Source organism: Epinephelus moara, chromosome 21, assembly GCF_006386435.1.
Source record: "Epinephelus moara isolate mb chromosome 21, YSFRI_EMoa_1.0, whole genome shotgun sequence".
In the NCBI taxonomy this organism is placed as follows: Eukaryota; Metazoa; Chordata; class Actinopteri; order Perciformes; family Serranidae; genus Epinephelus; species Epinephelus moara.
The window spans coordinates 35,985,112-36,000,853 of NC_065526.1; the positions used below are offsets into that span (position 1 = coordinate 35,985,112).

The window sequence follows — 15,742 nt, forward strand, 5'->3', positions numbered from 1 at the left end:
GTGATACCAGGAGGGGGGCCACAGCCACCCCGATACAAGCGCTGACCCCCTGTGGAGAATGTACTCCTTTAAATTAAAGCTGTATACCATAAAACTTCAGTCATAAGCCTAGTCTCAATAAAATGCCATGTCCTTTTTACTAGCCAAATGTGGCTACACATTTAAAAAAAAAAAATAAAGGTCTGTCTCAATTAGATGCCTGTTCTGGCTTCCAAGCAGTTCATTTTAATACAAGTTCCTTCACAAAGCATGTTAGACCTTAAAAGAGCTCCTAAGATGAAAACCTATTAGGAGTAGGGAGGATAAAGGGGTAGAAAGACAAGGAGAAGAAATATCCTCCAAATTCTTGCTCACATTGAGTAAATGAGGTGCTACAGATAAGATTGTGCAGGGATGTCTGTGATCAATTGTTTCAGAGACTGGCTCATATCTAAGATAAGATAAGACAAAAGGGACAACCAATCACATCTGGTAAAGAATACATCATACCTTACAACAGGGTCAACCACACCTCCTCACTTAGATAAAAGTCTCTGTTCCTTCTTTGCTCAGAGTCGCTCCGATAACTTTCAGAAATCACTCCTAAAATAGGACTCCTTGCTATAATTTTTTAGGCTAAGTTAGGAGCTCTCTGAGAGTATTCTCAGAATAGTTGTGAATACAGCCCCAGATAGAAAATATTAACTGTAAAATATCAGTACATCAGTATGTGATTACTTAACTCGTACTGACTTTTTTCAACTCGCCTATATACAGTATGTCAACAGTGTAATAGATTTCCTGAAATTTAGTTTTGACTTTTGGTTTTTCAGGGACCCCTTCTGGCCACCTGTATTAAAAATGTCAGGGGGCGCCACTGATGATGATACAGGTTGGATGGAACCGCAAGTCTGAAGCTTCCTATTCTTTAATTAGATTTAAGTGTCTAAGTCTGACTTTGGAGGCTTTGCAGCAACAACTGTTTGCCAGTCTTTTTCTACACAGACCCAATATATACACTTAATTGTACTGAGTTACCAATGTTTCTAAAGTACCAAAGACAGAATAAAGACAACACACATTCTCTAACAAGTGATTAGTTATGGCTCCAAAAAGTAAACTTCTCGAACTTCCTTCCTCCTTGCTTTATTGTTTTAATTACACCAAAACATGTCACTAAGCTGATTTGTCTGTTCAGGAATTTGCAGCTTTTTTGTATCTTCATATACAAGTAACTCTCATTTGGATATTTTCTATGCAGACTGACTGATGGAGAAGGCATGCATTAATATGGTTAATTTATAAATATAAAAACGTTTTTGCAACAGTCAATGCAATATGTTGATGGTGGTACACACAGCCTAGTTGACCAAATTTGATCTGGTTCAAGACTTGACCAAGACCAAGAACAGTTAAGAAAGGCGAAAAGTTTTAAGTGTGCATAATGAAAATAATATCTGAATTAATTCAGCTTTGTCACGTGGTGCTAAAGGTGGTCATACTACACCAGTGGTGCAAGAAGTAGGCTTCTCAGATATTTAAAGTAGAAGTACTACTTTGTATATTTACTCTGTTACAAGTAAAAGTCACATTCAAAATTTTACTTAAGTATTAAGTATTTACATCAAAACATCTTCAAATACTAAAACTAAAAGTACTCTTCTTTTTTTTTTGTTAAATGGCTGATTTCAAATAATGTCCATTACATTATTGGATTATATTTAATTAATGTGTACATTACCAGTATTACTTCATATAAGGCTGGGTAGGTTGCTTGTGATTTCCCCCATCATGATTAATCTAATTTGTATTATTAATCTGAATCTGTAAATTATAATAATAATAATAATAATAATAACTTTAATTTATATAGCGCCTTTCAAGAAACCCAAGTAACCCTAGTAGTCTCTAAAGATATCATATAAATATCTATATAAAATATAGAGGTATAAAGTAGCAGAAAATGGAAGCATTCAAGTGAAGTATTGTACAAGCTAAGCTCTCGAGTGAATGATGCACAGTGGTGTAGCGGAGGGTACATGCAGGTTTTACAGAGATATAAAGAAGAGCAGGCCCTATCCCCACTTCCTTCTTGGTAACAAACTCCTGTCTACACCCACCTCAGCAACCACCAATACACCACTGATGTAGCCTACTTACTTTCCACCACTGTCATACACACCAGCAATGTCAGTCTGCTGGCTAGTAGCAGATGTAGTAGTAGATGTTTAAATGATTTTAATTGGACTGCTGTGCTTTCCAGCCATAGCATATGGAGCTGAATTTTAGTTGACCCACTGGCTAGGAGTGTTTCTACTGATGTACCAGCTGGTCGTGCAGGGGTGGAAGGGTTCAGATCCTTTATTGACATTTAACAGAGATTGAGACTTAACGATGTGAAATGCATTTCAATTTTTACTTAAAATGTTACGAGGATATCAGAAAGAAATAAACCAAAAGTAAAAGTAGTCTTTTAATCATTCAGAATTGCTTGTTTTATGTTATTATCAATACTACAATATACAGTCTTAATATTTTTTGCGATGCCTTATATGTAGTACCAATGGTGAATTAAGGGTTGGGATGTAAGGTCAGATGAGACAGTATAACTATACAGGGTACATTTTCTCACCTGATGAGTGAAAAAAACACCTATTTTGCTGAGCCATAGCTGTGAAACCATATTATCAAAACTGCATGCTCCTGTAGGTGTGACATCACGTAGGTGGGTGGGGCAAGATTCATCAGGAAGTTGACCCTGCAATGCATGAGGCGGGGAAAATGACATGAGCTTTAGCTAGTTTTAATTATAAGGTCATAAAATTGTCATAGCTTATATATTATACAAACCTTTTTTTTTTTTTAAGATATTTTTATGGGCATTTTTTGCCTTTAATTGATAGGATAGTGAAGTGTGAGGGGGGGAGAGAGAGAGAGAGAGAGGGAGAGACATGCAGCAAAGGGCCACAGGCTGGAGTCGAACCCGGGCCGCTGCGGCAACAGCCTTGTACATGGGGCGCCTGCTCTATCCACTAAGCCACCGACGCCCCATATTATACAAACCTTTGATGGGAACATTATTATGATTATTATAAATGTTCATATCTGTTACACCCGCAAACATAATAACAGCCCACAAACGTAATAAACCACAAACGTAATACAAATCTGCAGCTTTGAATGTAGTAATCCTGCAAATGTAATAAATTTCCCACAAACGTAATAGCAGCTGCCTACTACAAACTTAACACACAATTTTCCGCAAATGTGATAACTATTACATTCACAGAATTACTCTGTGACAGCAAATATGTCCTTTAATTGGATTTATTTTATTTTATTCTGCCTCTTGTTAATACGGATTTCTCTGCAGCATCCGGCCTACAGTACCTGTTCAGCACCTCGGACAGCGGCGCTGCGGGATGGGTTGGCTCTCATAGGGGGTCAGGTGCAGGTTGTAAGGTTTTAAAAACCATGGTTTACAATAACTTAATCCTCCTCCACTCAAAAATGTGTTTTCTTCTTGTTCCTACAGATGAATGTTTGAGCCTCACTGTGCAGAATGATGTATGTGCAGAGCTTGACACTCGAAGGCTGTTTTCACATTTATCTGCTGAAAATGCTCATATGATTTTAAGGGCTAGGGCTACGAGCCTATGTTGGTGGCTTATGTAGCCTATGTTTGAACCATTTAATTAAAATATGTCTGCATATCAAAAGCCAAAAACTTGAATATGTCGTTCATTCTTTGAAGTAATGAAAACATTTTTCAAGATTTAAGACTGGTCCGTGTACTTTTTGATAGTAACATGGACCAAGACTGTCTGAACACTGACAATTAAAGGCTTGCAAATAATTAATGACTGGTGAACTTAAATTAATGTAGCCTATGTGAATGCAAGAAAGTGAGAATTGCCATGTAGGTAACTGAAAATTTAGTTTGCGAGTGTAACATATCTTTTGTCTGTTTTTGGAGTTACGCTGTTTTTACTTTGTCCCATTAATCCAAACACACTTTGAGTGAATGGGACAGCATGGTTTTTTTTGGGTGACTGCCACAGTGCTAAAAGAATTTGCTAATGAAGAAAATGAACATCATTGCAATAGAGAACCATTTTGTATGCTCTGTATGCTCCAGATTGGTGTTTCCCAACCTCTTCATGTGTGCAGGACCCTAATCAACCATAAAAATGTTTATGGACTAGCTGGATTTTGCTTGGTGTTTTTTGCGGGCCATTTGTGCCAGCTGGACAAGCAAATCCCTAAAATGATTCTTACATTTTCCAATTGTACAAATGTGTAGTCTATACACTGAATGAAAACAATTTTAACATCTCATCAACTATTTGTCTTGGAGCCATAATAGCATTCTCTATATTTGTTTTGATTCATGTTTAGATAATGGTGACTACATGTAAATAGAAGCAGTTTTGTTGTTTGTACACGGGGTGGCGCACTAGAGCAGGAAAACACAGGTAAAATAGGTAAGGTGCAGGTGATATATATATATATATGTATATATACATGTTTATTTTTTATTACTATTATTATTATTTTTGTCAGAGCCACAGAGAGCCATTGGAGTAGGGCTAAAGAGCCGCATGTGGCTCCTGAGCTGCAGGTTGTCTACCCCTGTCTTAACCCAATCCTGATAAGAATTTTTATAACCTCAACTAAATGTGTGGGTTTTTTTTAACTCAAACATTTTTTACCCAATGAAATTTATTAAATTAGTTTTTACCTCAATTAAATGTGGTCAATGAAATTTGGTGGGGGAGAATTAAGGGATGATATTGAAGAGGGAGGGGGTTGTCGTGACAGTGAGGAAAGAAAGCTCTGTATTGAATGAATTGTGGACAAACTCAAGAAATAAAGTTTAACAGAAATGTACATAGAATCTTAATTCATAATAATGATTGGGAAAAGAAAAATGTGCATGTTAAATTTTATCAGAGTATGAAATAAACTGTGCAATAAATATGTCTACACTAGCCCAAACCAGTGTTAAGATGTCCTGTCCCAATCACCCAAATAATACCAAATAAGAGGTTTGGGGTCAGTTTACCTAAAAGGGCATATCATGCCTCCTTGGAGTATGATATCACTGTCTTTCCTCCTCCAAAGAAGAAGGAAACTCAAAAACCGTCCCAATGATCCTTAGTTCACCTAATTGTTGCAACCTGAGGCAGTGTAACTAATTCTATACTGTACTCTATATATATAGCCTACTATGCTATTGATTAGTTTATACCATGACAATGAATCATATTTAATTAAAAAAGAGAACAAAGGCTGACCTGTAGATATACGTAGATGCCGCATTCAGCGGCGCTCGTCATAGGAGCGATACGTTAACGCGGCCGCCATCTTGCCCAGGTGGAGCCGCGCTGCCTAATGCATGTATGTCTATTGAGGCAGGAGATTATTTATGATTAAAATCATCATTACTCGCTGAATTCTCAACCGATTTTCATGCGGTTTGGTTTGTTACAATCGTCAGACATGTAGTTATGATACAGGATACTTGGTTAAATAAAAAAATGCAGCTTTTCATACCAAAATATTTGATCTTATGTAGATAAAGTAACAGTAATAGTTGTACAACACATTTAAACTAAACTTTCCCCATGTAATAAATATTCTTTTTTCTTACTAGATGTACAATGCCCACCATGATGTCATTTAATTATAAATTTTGATTATAAATGTTTATTCACATTTCACACAATGTGCAAAAAATAGTGTATCAGCAGGGTTGTGCCGAGCTGCAGTGTAGTTACACATTATGATTAACAAATGTTGGTTTTGTACAAATGAAAATAAATGACTTACAGCTGCATGTTTACACAAAACTTTGCTTTAATCTCATATGTATAACACCACAGTGCTCATGGGAGCCTGGACACAGAACTGTTTACATTATTAGGTCACTGAGGAGTCACTCGGGACAAAGTCCTTTCTCCTCACTGCTGCTATCCATGCCCGTCTCCTATCTGTGTTTTTTTGGGAAACTACACACAAAATAAGTGTGTCAGAAAAACGCAGTTCCACATCATTTGTAGTTACAATTCAGGCCACAAGTTAACTACTAACGTTATACTGCGTTATGTCACGTTGGTGCCATGAAACAGATAGTTGACAATTTGGAATAACACAGAGCTGTTTGACAAAGCATCATAATTTTAGAAGTAATATTATATAAATGTTAACCTTTTTTCTTTAAGTTGCGTGACATAGCGTTAGCTTAATTTGGCATTAGGACCAGATCAGGACAGTTACTTTACTTGATTAGCTTAAAAGAAGCATCACTTTTTGAGATATATATCTCATTAAACATGTTCGTAACAGCAAAATATTGTAAAACAACTTCTTGCCTGTGGAATATTATTCCCTTCTGCTTGGTTTTAACACTTCTTCATTAGTACACCCAAATGCAGAGCAAAAATGTGGCATGTTTTGCAGAGTCTGACACGGGTCTGAACCGGTCAGAGCAACTAGGCAAGATGGCGGCGGTATTGACGCATCCCACAAGCCAGGGTGCGGCATCTATGTACGTATATATATCTATGACCTTTAGTGATGTGAAGACAGAGAGCTTCTAGCTAATGTACATGACGACTGATGAGGTAATGACATGCAGGTGCGGGCATGTAGAGGCGGGAACACTGAGGCTTGGGGCCCTCTGGCGGACAGGAGAGGAACTGTAGCTTTGAAATGAAGGAGAGGTCTGTGGACAAGAGGGATGCACATGAATATGAGGAGGTGCTGGTGTCGCTACAAATACAAGTACCTCAGAATTGTTGTCTCAACCGTAAGTACAGTACTTGAATATAGGTACTTAGTTACTGTAGACCATTCTGGTGTTCTGTATGAACCTCATCAGACACCGTAACCAGATGAAATGCGCATGTGCAGTATATTACCGCTCGGTGTAATATACCATAGACATATATTCCCGGCAGTACTAGCTTCCCAGGATTTGGTGTGTGTTCTTTGTGCTGGCTGCATATTCTTAATAAACCACCAAGTACGTTTAAAGTGCGAACCAGCGACTTATTTCCACATACACACATTGATATGGTGTCAGAAGATGTCACGGATCTATCGCCTGTGAGTTTCCCGTTATTTTTTTTCTTTTCTTCGTCTGGAGAAGAAGCTAACGCTGCTCTCAGCTAACGTGCAGAGAGACCTGATGGCAGAGGGATTCCGCAGACCCGACCCTCTCATTTTTGACGGGAACATCGCCGAAAATTGGCGGATTTTCGAACAGGAGTACGATATCTTCATAGAGGCGGCGCACTCAAACAAGCCTGCTAAAACAAAGGCATATATCCTCCTCAATCTCGCTGGAGCGGAGGCCATCGAATGGGAGCGTTCATTTGTTTACGCAGCAGAAGTACGAGCGCCAGGCAACAACAGAGCCGTCCTCAGTCCAGCAGAGTCCAGGGAGGACCCAGAGTGTTTGAAACGGAAATTCTGCAAAATATGTAACCCTCAAAACAACAAAACCATGGAGAGACACAAGTTCCACTCACGAAACCAGAAGCAAGGTGAGACAATAGAATCTTTCATCAGTGACTTGAAGATTAAGGCAAAGAATTGTCATTTTGGAGACCTGACAGATGAACTGGTTTGTGACAGAATAGCGTGTGGGATCAGTAATGACAGTATAAGAAAGACTTTGCTACGCAACAGTGACTTAACCTTATCTAAAGCCATTTCAATCTGCCAAATACATGAGATAACTGAGGAGAATACTAAGGCCCTAGCCAAGCAACAGACAGCCACCACTGTTGATGCAATTCAACCAGGGTCCAATCAGGAATATAAAAAGACAATACACAGACCCCAAGCAAGTAAACATAACACCAAGAGTATTGCAAATTGTGGCAATTGTGGAAACAGCCATGTCGCACAGAGAGATAAATGTCCTGCATTTGGCCAGCAGTGCCATAACTGCAAAAAGTGGAATCATTACAAGAAATGCTGCAAGTCCACGCCACATGGTCAAAGTCATGAAATGAACAGCTATGCAAAGAGAAGCCAATACAGACAATCAGTGCACCAGTTAGAGCTAGAAGAGCCAGAATACAGTGCCACTGACAACACTTTCTATGTGGATGGCGTTGAGTTCACTGATGTGTGTGTGTGGACACTGTCAATCCCCAGACAGAGGAACGAGATGAAGGGTTCGTCACATTGCAAGTACATAACAAACCCATCGAGATGAAAGTTGACACGGGAGCAAAATGCAATGTGATATCAAAAGACACTTTCGAACAACTCTCAAACCACATTCAGCACACCAACAGAAAGAACCCCTACAGCTGCACCCAGTTCCAGTTTTGCCCTGGTCCACAGTTGCTACTGATGTGTTCGAGTGGCATGGACAACAATACATGGTGCTGGTAGACTCATACTCAGGGTGGTTTGAAATCGACCTCCTTCGTAATGCATCTTCAGCAGCTGTGATCACAAAGCTCAAGCGACGCTCCTCTTTTCATGGATCACCTCACACCCTTATCACCGATAATGCAAGATATTACACAAGCCAGCACTTCAAGGAGTTTGCCAAGCAGTGGGACTTTGTTCATGTCACCAGCAGCCCCGAATACCCACAGTCAAATGGACTAGCTGAACGGGCAGTCCGCAGCGCCAAACAACTGATGGAGCGGTCTCATCGAGACAGAACTGATGTCTTCCTCAATCTGCTGAATATTAGGAACATCCCCCACGACAAAACATTGCGCTCACCTGCGGAGCGTCTGATGTCACGACAGACACGTTCAACTCTTCCTGTCAGCAACAGACTGCTAGCGCCAGCCCCACAGTACACAAAGCAGGTCACTGCCCAGCTCCAAAAGAAAAGACTCATCCAAAAGCAATACTACGATGCCTCAAGTCACCCACTACAGCCACTGGCAGAAGGACAGGTCATCAGGATGCAGACAACCAAGGGACATGACTGCCTGGGCATCATAAAGGAAGTGTGCAAAGAACCACGCTCCTACATCATCCAATCTGATGGGGGTATCTACAGGAGAAATCGCCGCCACATCCTTCCTGTTGCTGAGCCGCCACCACCACCACCACAGGTCGACACTGCAGGCTCTGATCGCCAGTCAGCTGACCCAGCTGAGCCAGACATTCCCCCTTCCACACCGCAGACGCTGCAGACACCACGACCATCTCAGGTGATACTTCAGCACTCTCCCAGCAAGCAGCAGAGACCTGCAGCTTGCTCTTTTGCCAAGGTAACACACATTAACACACCATATGTGACACGAGCAGGCCGTATTTGTAAGCCAAACCCAAAGTATGGACAATGAACTCTGGGTATTCATAGCCCACTGACCAGAGACACTTTCAAGAACAATGAGAGACAGACAAGTACACTCTAAGGGACTCTTATGTGTAACTATTGTGTTCATGTGTACCAAAAAAAAAAAAAAAAACACTGGAAAAGAGTTTTGCACTCCATCGTTCTCTAATTGAAATATTCACAGCCACCATTGATGTATTTGAGCCACTTTATGTTTGTTGACATGTTATGCATACAGGAGGTGAACATTCTACAATATGAAAGTATAATTTGGCTGGTTGAGTTTGTATCCAGATTGTTGTTGAAACTACTGCTGGTTGTCATTGGTTACAGTAATACCTTAAAGCAGTCATGTGATCATTTGCATGTTAATGTTTAAACCATTCATTTTGTTTCCTTATAGAAGCACTAACTAAAGGGGTAGGATATAGACCATTCTGGTGTTCTGTATGAACCTCATCAGACACCGTAACCAGATGAAATGTGCATGTGCAGTATTATTACCGCTCGGTGTTGTTTTTACATTCCCGGCTGTACTAGCTCCCCAGGTTTTGGTGTGTGTTCGTTGTGCTCGTTGCATATTCTTAATAAACCACCAAGTAAGTTTAAAGTGCTAACCAGCGACTTATTTCCACATACACACATCGACAGAGGCGGAGCCCAGAAACTTTCAGTGGGCTACTATTAGCTCCGCTAGCCTTGTCAACTGTACAATGAAACACTTGAACACTTCATTTATGTCATACACCTACCATCTTTTTCAACGATGTAGGCCACTTTCCTCCATGCCTCATTTTTCATTTCAGTGTTCCGATATGCCTCCAAAGAGGGGTCATACAGGATAGGAGAGCTCGCCACTGCTACGATTAGCTTATCTTCCATTGCCATGTTGTTCCAGAGAGGGAAAGTAAACGAAACGTCACGACAAACCACCACCGAGCTTGCTCCCCATTGGATAGTGTCCTCGCGTCTGACGGGTTAATTTGCATAAAGGTGAGTCGCGGTCACATTTTGGACACGCCAGAGCTGCTCAAACGGCCGCGCCGCCTACCCAAAATGCGTTGCGGGGACATCAGCAACGGTTTGACGTGATCCATTGGAAATGAATAGGCATAAGCGTCACGGCGGACACAAAAAATGCCAGTGGATCCCAGGCGTTACGCCAGGGCCACACTGCCAACGAAGTGCTGCGAAGCGCAGCGCACCGAAATTCTTGCGCGAGCCCGTTCACATCAGACGTGCATTTCTCCATGCCGGTCGACAAGCGCTTCTGTTCCCTGCTGTTGTCTCCGTCACATTTGGGGCTGTTTTTCCATCATGGGTATCTCTCTCTGTTTGCGTATGTGTTCCTTTGTTTGACTTCCTGCCTGGCTTGACACATTCGCTCGCAGCTCGCGCAGAGTCGTACATACCGTCGGAGGTGCCGGAGAGCTCTGTTGCTGTTATGTCGTAATGTATGTTGTTGTTTCTAATAAACTGACGTGTTCACGTAAACAGTTCCAAGCCTATTATTAGTGACCTGTCTATTGAACTAGTCACCAGTAGGCATATTAACCCCCTTCACATAGCTCTCTGTTTGTTGTTAAATATATTTACAGCTATGCAGCTGCTGGCACTATATTCTGTCTGCATGTGAAGCAGCCTTACATTCACATTACTTTTATTTGTACACACAAAAAAATGCTGGGTTGAAAAATAACCCAACCTTAACCCAACTGCTGATCATCTATGGGACAGAACACATGCTGGGTTGGATTGACCCAGCAGATGGGTTTTGCCATTCAACCCATATGTTGGGTTGTTCCTTTTAACCAACCTAGAGAGTGAAATTAACTCTGTTGCTGGGTTGAATGTTATCCATATGTTGGGTTGTTCCTTTTAACCAACCTAGAGAGTGAAATTAAAACTGTTGCTGGGCTGAATGTTATCCATATGTTGGGTTATTTCCTGTCTCGTTAAATAATAAAGTATAATAATAATAATAATAATAATAATAATAATAATAATAATAATAATAGTAGTACAATTTCCCATAATTTACGAACACACAACACAACAATACAAACACACTACACAAAAAGACCACTGTAACTGCATTTTATAATTAACTATATTTCATTTTATAAAAATTGTATAAATGTTTTAAGTAGGATCGCACAATTGTAACACAAGCACACAAAGAAGATAAATAAAAATAAAAAGAACATGTATAAAAACTGTCTGAACAAGTCTGAATTTGAAAACGTTTTTTAAAAAAGTTAAAACACAAAAAATTCAGATTACAAGTATTTTAAAATATAATAAAAAAGTGAACTATTTATAGTAATGCAATTACCCTCTCCTCCTCTCTTCTTTCCTCCCCTCCTCTCCCTTCCCCACTCCTCCCTTTCCTCCCCTCCCCTCTCCTTTCCTCCCCTTCCCTCTTCTTTCCTCCCCTCCCCTCTTGTTTCCTTCCCTCCCTCCCCTCTCCTCCCCTCTTCTTTCCTTCCCTCCCTCCCCTCTCCTTTCCTCCCCTCTTCTTTCCTCCCCTCCCCTCCCTTTCCTTCCCTCCCTTCCCCTTCCTAGTGTAACATACTTGCACATTCTTACTACATTACTTAATATGTATTTCACTTTTACTATTTATATATTTACTAGTCTCTACTGCTCATACCTGGCCCATAGTGTATTCATATTTAGGTATATTAATTCATTATTTATACCACACTTACACCACTGCCTATACTGGTAGAATCTTCTATATTGTAGTCATAGTTGAACCCTAACATTGATTATACTATAATCACAATAAAGTTGAATGTTGTAACTGTGTTCTTGCAAAACTGTATGATATGTGACAGTATATAATCAGATCATTGCAGTCCTAATATGTAGTGTCTTAGTACTGTATCTCAAATTAAATAAACCATGTATGAAAGGAAGTGTTGCTCTATCACCATCATTATCAGTGTTGGCAGGATTGAGATCAGTTGTACCAATATAAAACAGGCAGAATGTGATTTTACAGGAATTCAAATGAGGCTTTTGCATAATATTGGATTCATTTATTTCACATTCATAGCATGTCCACACAACATACTGCCACCTCAACCCCAACGTGCCTATCCTGCGGCTCTATCTGGATGGTGTGTCCGACCTCCGCCCTGACCTCCCTGCGGCTCTATCTGGATGGTGTGTCCGACCTCCGCCCTGACCTCCGCATGAGCAGGGAGTCCATAACTGCACTCACAGTTGCTCTGGCCCATGAGGCTGACCATGGGTGGGTCAAAGAGCTCCATGTCCTCACCTTCCTCTACTGGCTTGCCCATGCAGCATCCTACAGGGTTGTCTCGAGGGCGTTTGACATCCCCAAAACAACCGTCCACAGGATGATCCACAAGATCAGCTGGGCAGTGGTTGGGCTCCTGAAGAGGATTGTCCGGTTTCCTCAACAAGAGGAAATTGAGGAGGTGGGTGCCGGCTTCGCCCGGTTGGCAGGATCTCCTGCATTCCATGTGGCAGTCGGTGCCATTGACATTAGAATAAAGCCCCCTGGAGAGGATGAGGGCTATTACTTAAATAGGAAGTTGTTCCACTCTGTTCAACTTCAGGCCATCTGCGACCATCGTGGCAGATTTATTGATGTGTGCAGTGGCTTTTCAGGGTCTGTCCATGATGCCCGTGTGTTAAAGAACAGTCTTGTGCACATCGAGCAGCTGTATCCACCAGAGGGACGGTGCATTTTGGGCGATGGTGGGTACCCCTGTCTGGGTGCCCCCATCCGTCTGATGACACCCTATCGTGGACCTCACCTGAATCCTGTGCAGGCCAGGTTCAACAGCATGCTGTCCAGGGCCAGGAACATCATCGAGCACACATTCGGGATGATGAAGGCCCGATGGCGCTCAATTTTCTTCAAGTGCTTGGAGGTGAGTCCCACCTTTGCCCCGGTTGTAATCACCTGCTGCACCATCCTGCACAACCTCTGTGTGGACAATGGTGACATGATGGAGCCTGAGGAGGATGAAGCAGGAGATGATGGTCCAGAGCCTGGACACAGGGATCTGGAGCCTGGTGAGGGTGTCAGGAATCTCCTGGCTGCAGCAGTGTCTGCCCCTCTCCACTGTGTTCCAGCTCTGCAGGAACATGATTACATCCAATATTAATTTACACACAAACAAAACCTTACCACAGCCAAGCCTATGTTGTTGTTTTTTCTTTTTAAATAGTATGGTGTTATTAATTTATTAAGTGGCAAGATGGTATTCATTTCATTTATGGTATGAAGTTATTCATTTCATTTATGGTAGGATATTTATTTTATCAGTTNTCCTCTCTCCTCCTGGCCTCCTCCTCTCTCCTCTCCTCCCTCACCCTAGCCTCCTCCTCTCTCACCCTAACCTCCTCCTCTCTCCTCTCCTCTCTCCTCCTGGCCTCCTCCTCTCTCCTCTCCTCTCTCACCCTAGCCTCCTCCTCTCTCACCCTAGCCTCTTCGTACCTTTGGTCCTCCTTCTCCTGCTGCTCACGCTCTCTTATAGCCTCCTTTTCCTCCATCTCCTGTAAATAATTGAAAACATCGCCCTCCTCCCTCCCTCTCTTTCTTGGCCATGGCCTCTGGCACTCATCCTCCAGCACTGCTGGATTAGAGACAGAGGGAGGAGAGACAACAACAGCAGCCTGGCCTGCTGAACTAATGAGCAGTGGTGGGCTGATGGATGACTTGCTCCCCTAAGCTGCATCCATCAGCCCATACCACTTCCAGGTGGCTACTGTTGTCTCTCCTCCCTCTGTACTGACACCTGTCCTAGGACACTTCAGATCCTGCAAAAACAAGAGAATTCATGTTACTAAAACAAAGTAAATAATAATCAAAGGCAAACACAGAACCCTGTAACTGACCTTGTACTTCTGCTTCAGGTTTTCTCACTTCTTCTTGACCCAGGCAGGCTGGACCTTCCCCTGCAGGTCATTTTCTACTACAAACATCCTAAGAGGACAGGGAACCCAACAAGATTAAAGATGTATATTGTCACTCCGATTATACTTGCGTGTCATTATTTTGCTGGGAGACTGAAAAGACAGTAAGAAGTGTAAGATGTTATATTTAAAAAGAAAACAAAACATAGTATAAAGTATATAAATAAGCAGTTACGTATCAGTACATAAGGTATGTGATATAAAAACAAGTAGCCTAGTAAAAAAGTATGAGGTATAAAGCAGTACTGTATGAGTAAGGCTGACTGATACTGATTAACTGAACTGTTACAAGGCAGTAGTGTGTGACGTGAATAATTGGCTTACATGCATACAATGCTCCTTTTATCACATTTCAGCACATAATAATGTTACTCCACGTTGTCTGTCCTCCAACTAATCAGCAGCTCAGTGTGTTCATCCGACCCTAACATTAGAAATTAATTATTTTCCAGTAAGAAAAGGCAGTTAATGTTGATGACCGACTAGTAAATGACTTAACAAACTAGCGAACGTCAACTCATCAACAACTTCATGTGAGGTGAATTGGTATGTCTAACAGTCGTACATGTTATCATCTTAGCTTCGTGCAACAATGGTATATTAATGTTTTAATCATACATACGAGCAGTAAAGATGTAAAATGGTACTTACACTTGAATGCGCTGTCGTCCGTCATAATGTTGCTCATTTTTTTCTTTCTCTGTCATGTTGTCTGTGTTGTGTTTTGTCGCATTGTCTGTGTCGTGTTGTCTTCCGTGTTATATGTGGGCGTTGGTTGTACACGCAGCTCGGTCAGTGCAACGTAACTTTGTGATTGTGGGTCAGAATGGCCAACATACATGCATACTGCGAAATATGACCGGATGTAGTAGAACATCCTGGTACTTTTGGCATACTGCATCTGACATACTATGTATTGGGACACACTAATTCTTTTTCTGGTATACTAAATAGTATGGTAGTATGGGTATTGGAACGCAGGGCCGGCTTCGCTGCTCGGGGCTTCGAGGCTATTTGCAGCGCTTCCGCGTCCGGTGTGGCCCTGGCATTAGACTGTGGGAAAGAAGGATGAAGTAGAGTTGTGAATAGGAGTGATGATGGAAATGAATGGAGAATGAAAGAGGTGGACAGAAATTGCTGCAGCCTCCGAAATCCACAGTCTCGTCTCGTCTTGTCTCGTCTCGTCGTCCTCCGCTTATCCGGGTCCGGGTCGCGGGGGCAGCAGCCTCAGCAAAGAAGCCCAGACAGTCCTTTCCCCAGTCACCTCTGTCAGCTCTTCCGAGGGAACCCCGAGGCGTTCCCAGGCCAGCCGGGCGATGTAATCCCTCCAGCGTGTCCTGGGCGGCCCCGAGGTCTCCTTCCGGTTGGACATGCCCGAAACACCTCCCAAGGGAGGCGTCCGGGAGGCATCCTTACCAGATGCCCGAACCACCTCAACTGGCTCCTCTCGATGTGGAGGAGCAGCGGCTCTACTCCGAGTCTCTC

General features: G+C 41.9%; 1 protein-coding gene across 1 annotated transcript in view; it reads left to right on the plus strand.

Moving 5' to 3' along the window:
• The first annotated feature begins 15,220 nt into the window (after positions 1 to 15,220).
• Positions 15,221 to 15,742, plus strand: part of LOC126382485 (sodium-coupled neutral amino acid transporter 3-like) — a 12,948-nt gene continuing 12,426 nt past the window's right edge. Inside the window, exon 1 of the mRNA XM_050032369.1 lies at positions 15,221 to 15,291. Coding sequence (XP_049888326.1) covers positions 15,221 to 15,291 — 71 coding nt within the window. The remainder of the gene's footprint in view (positions 15,292 to 15,742) is intronic.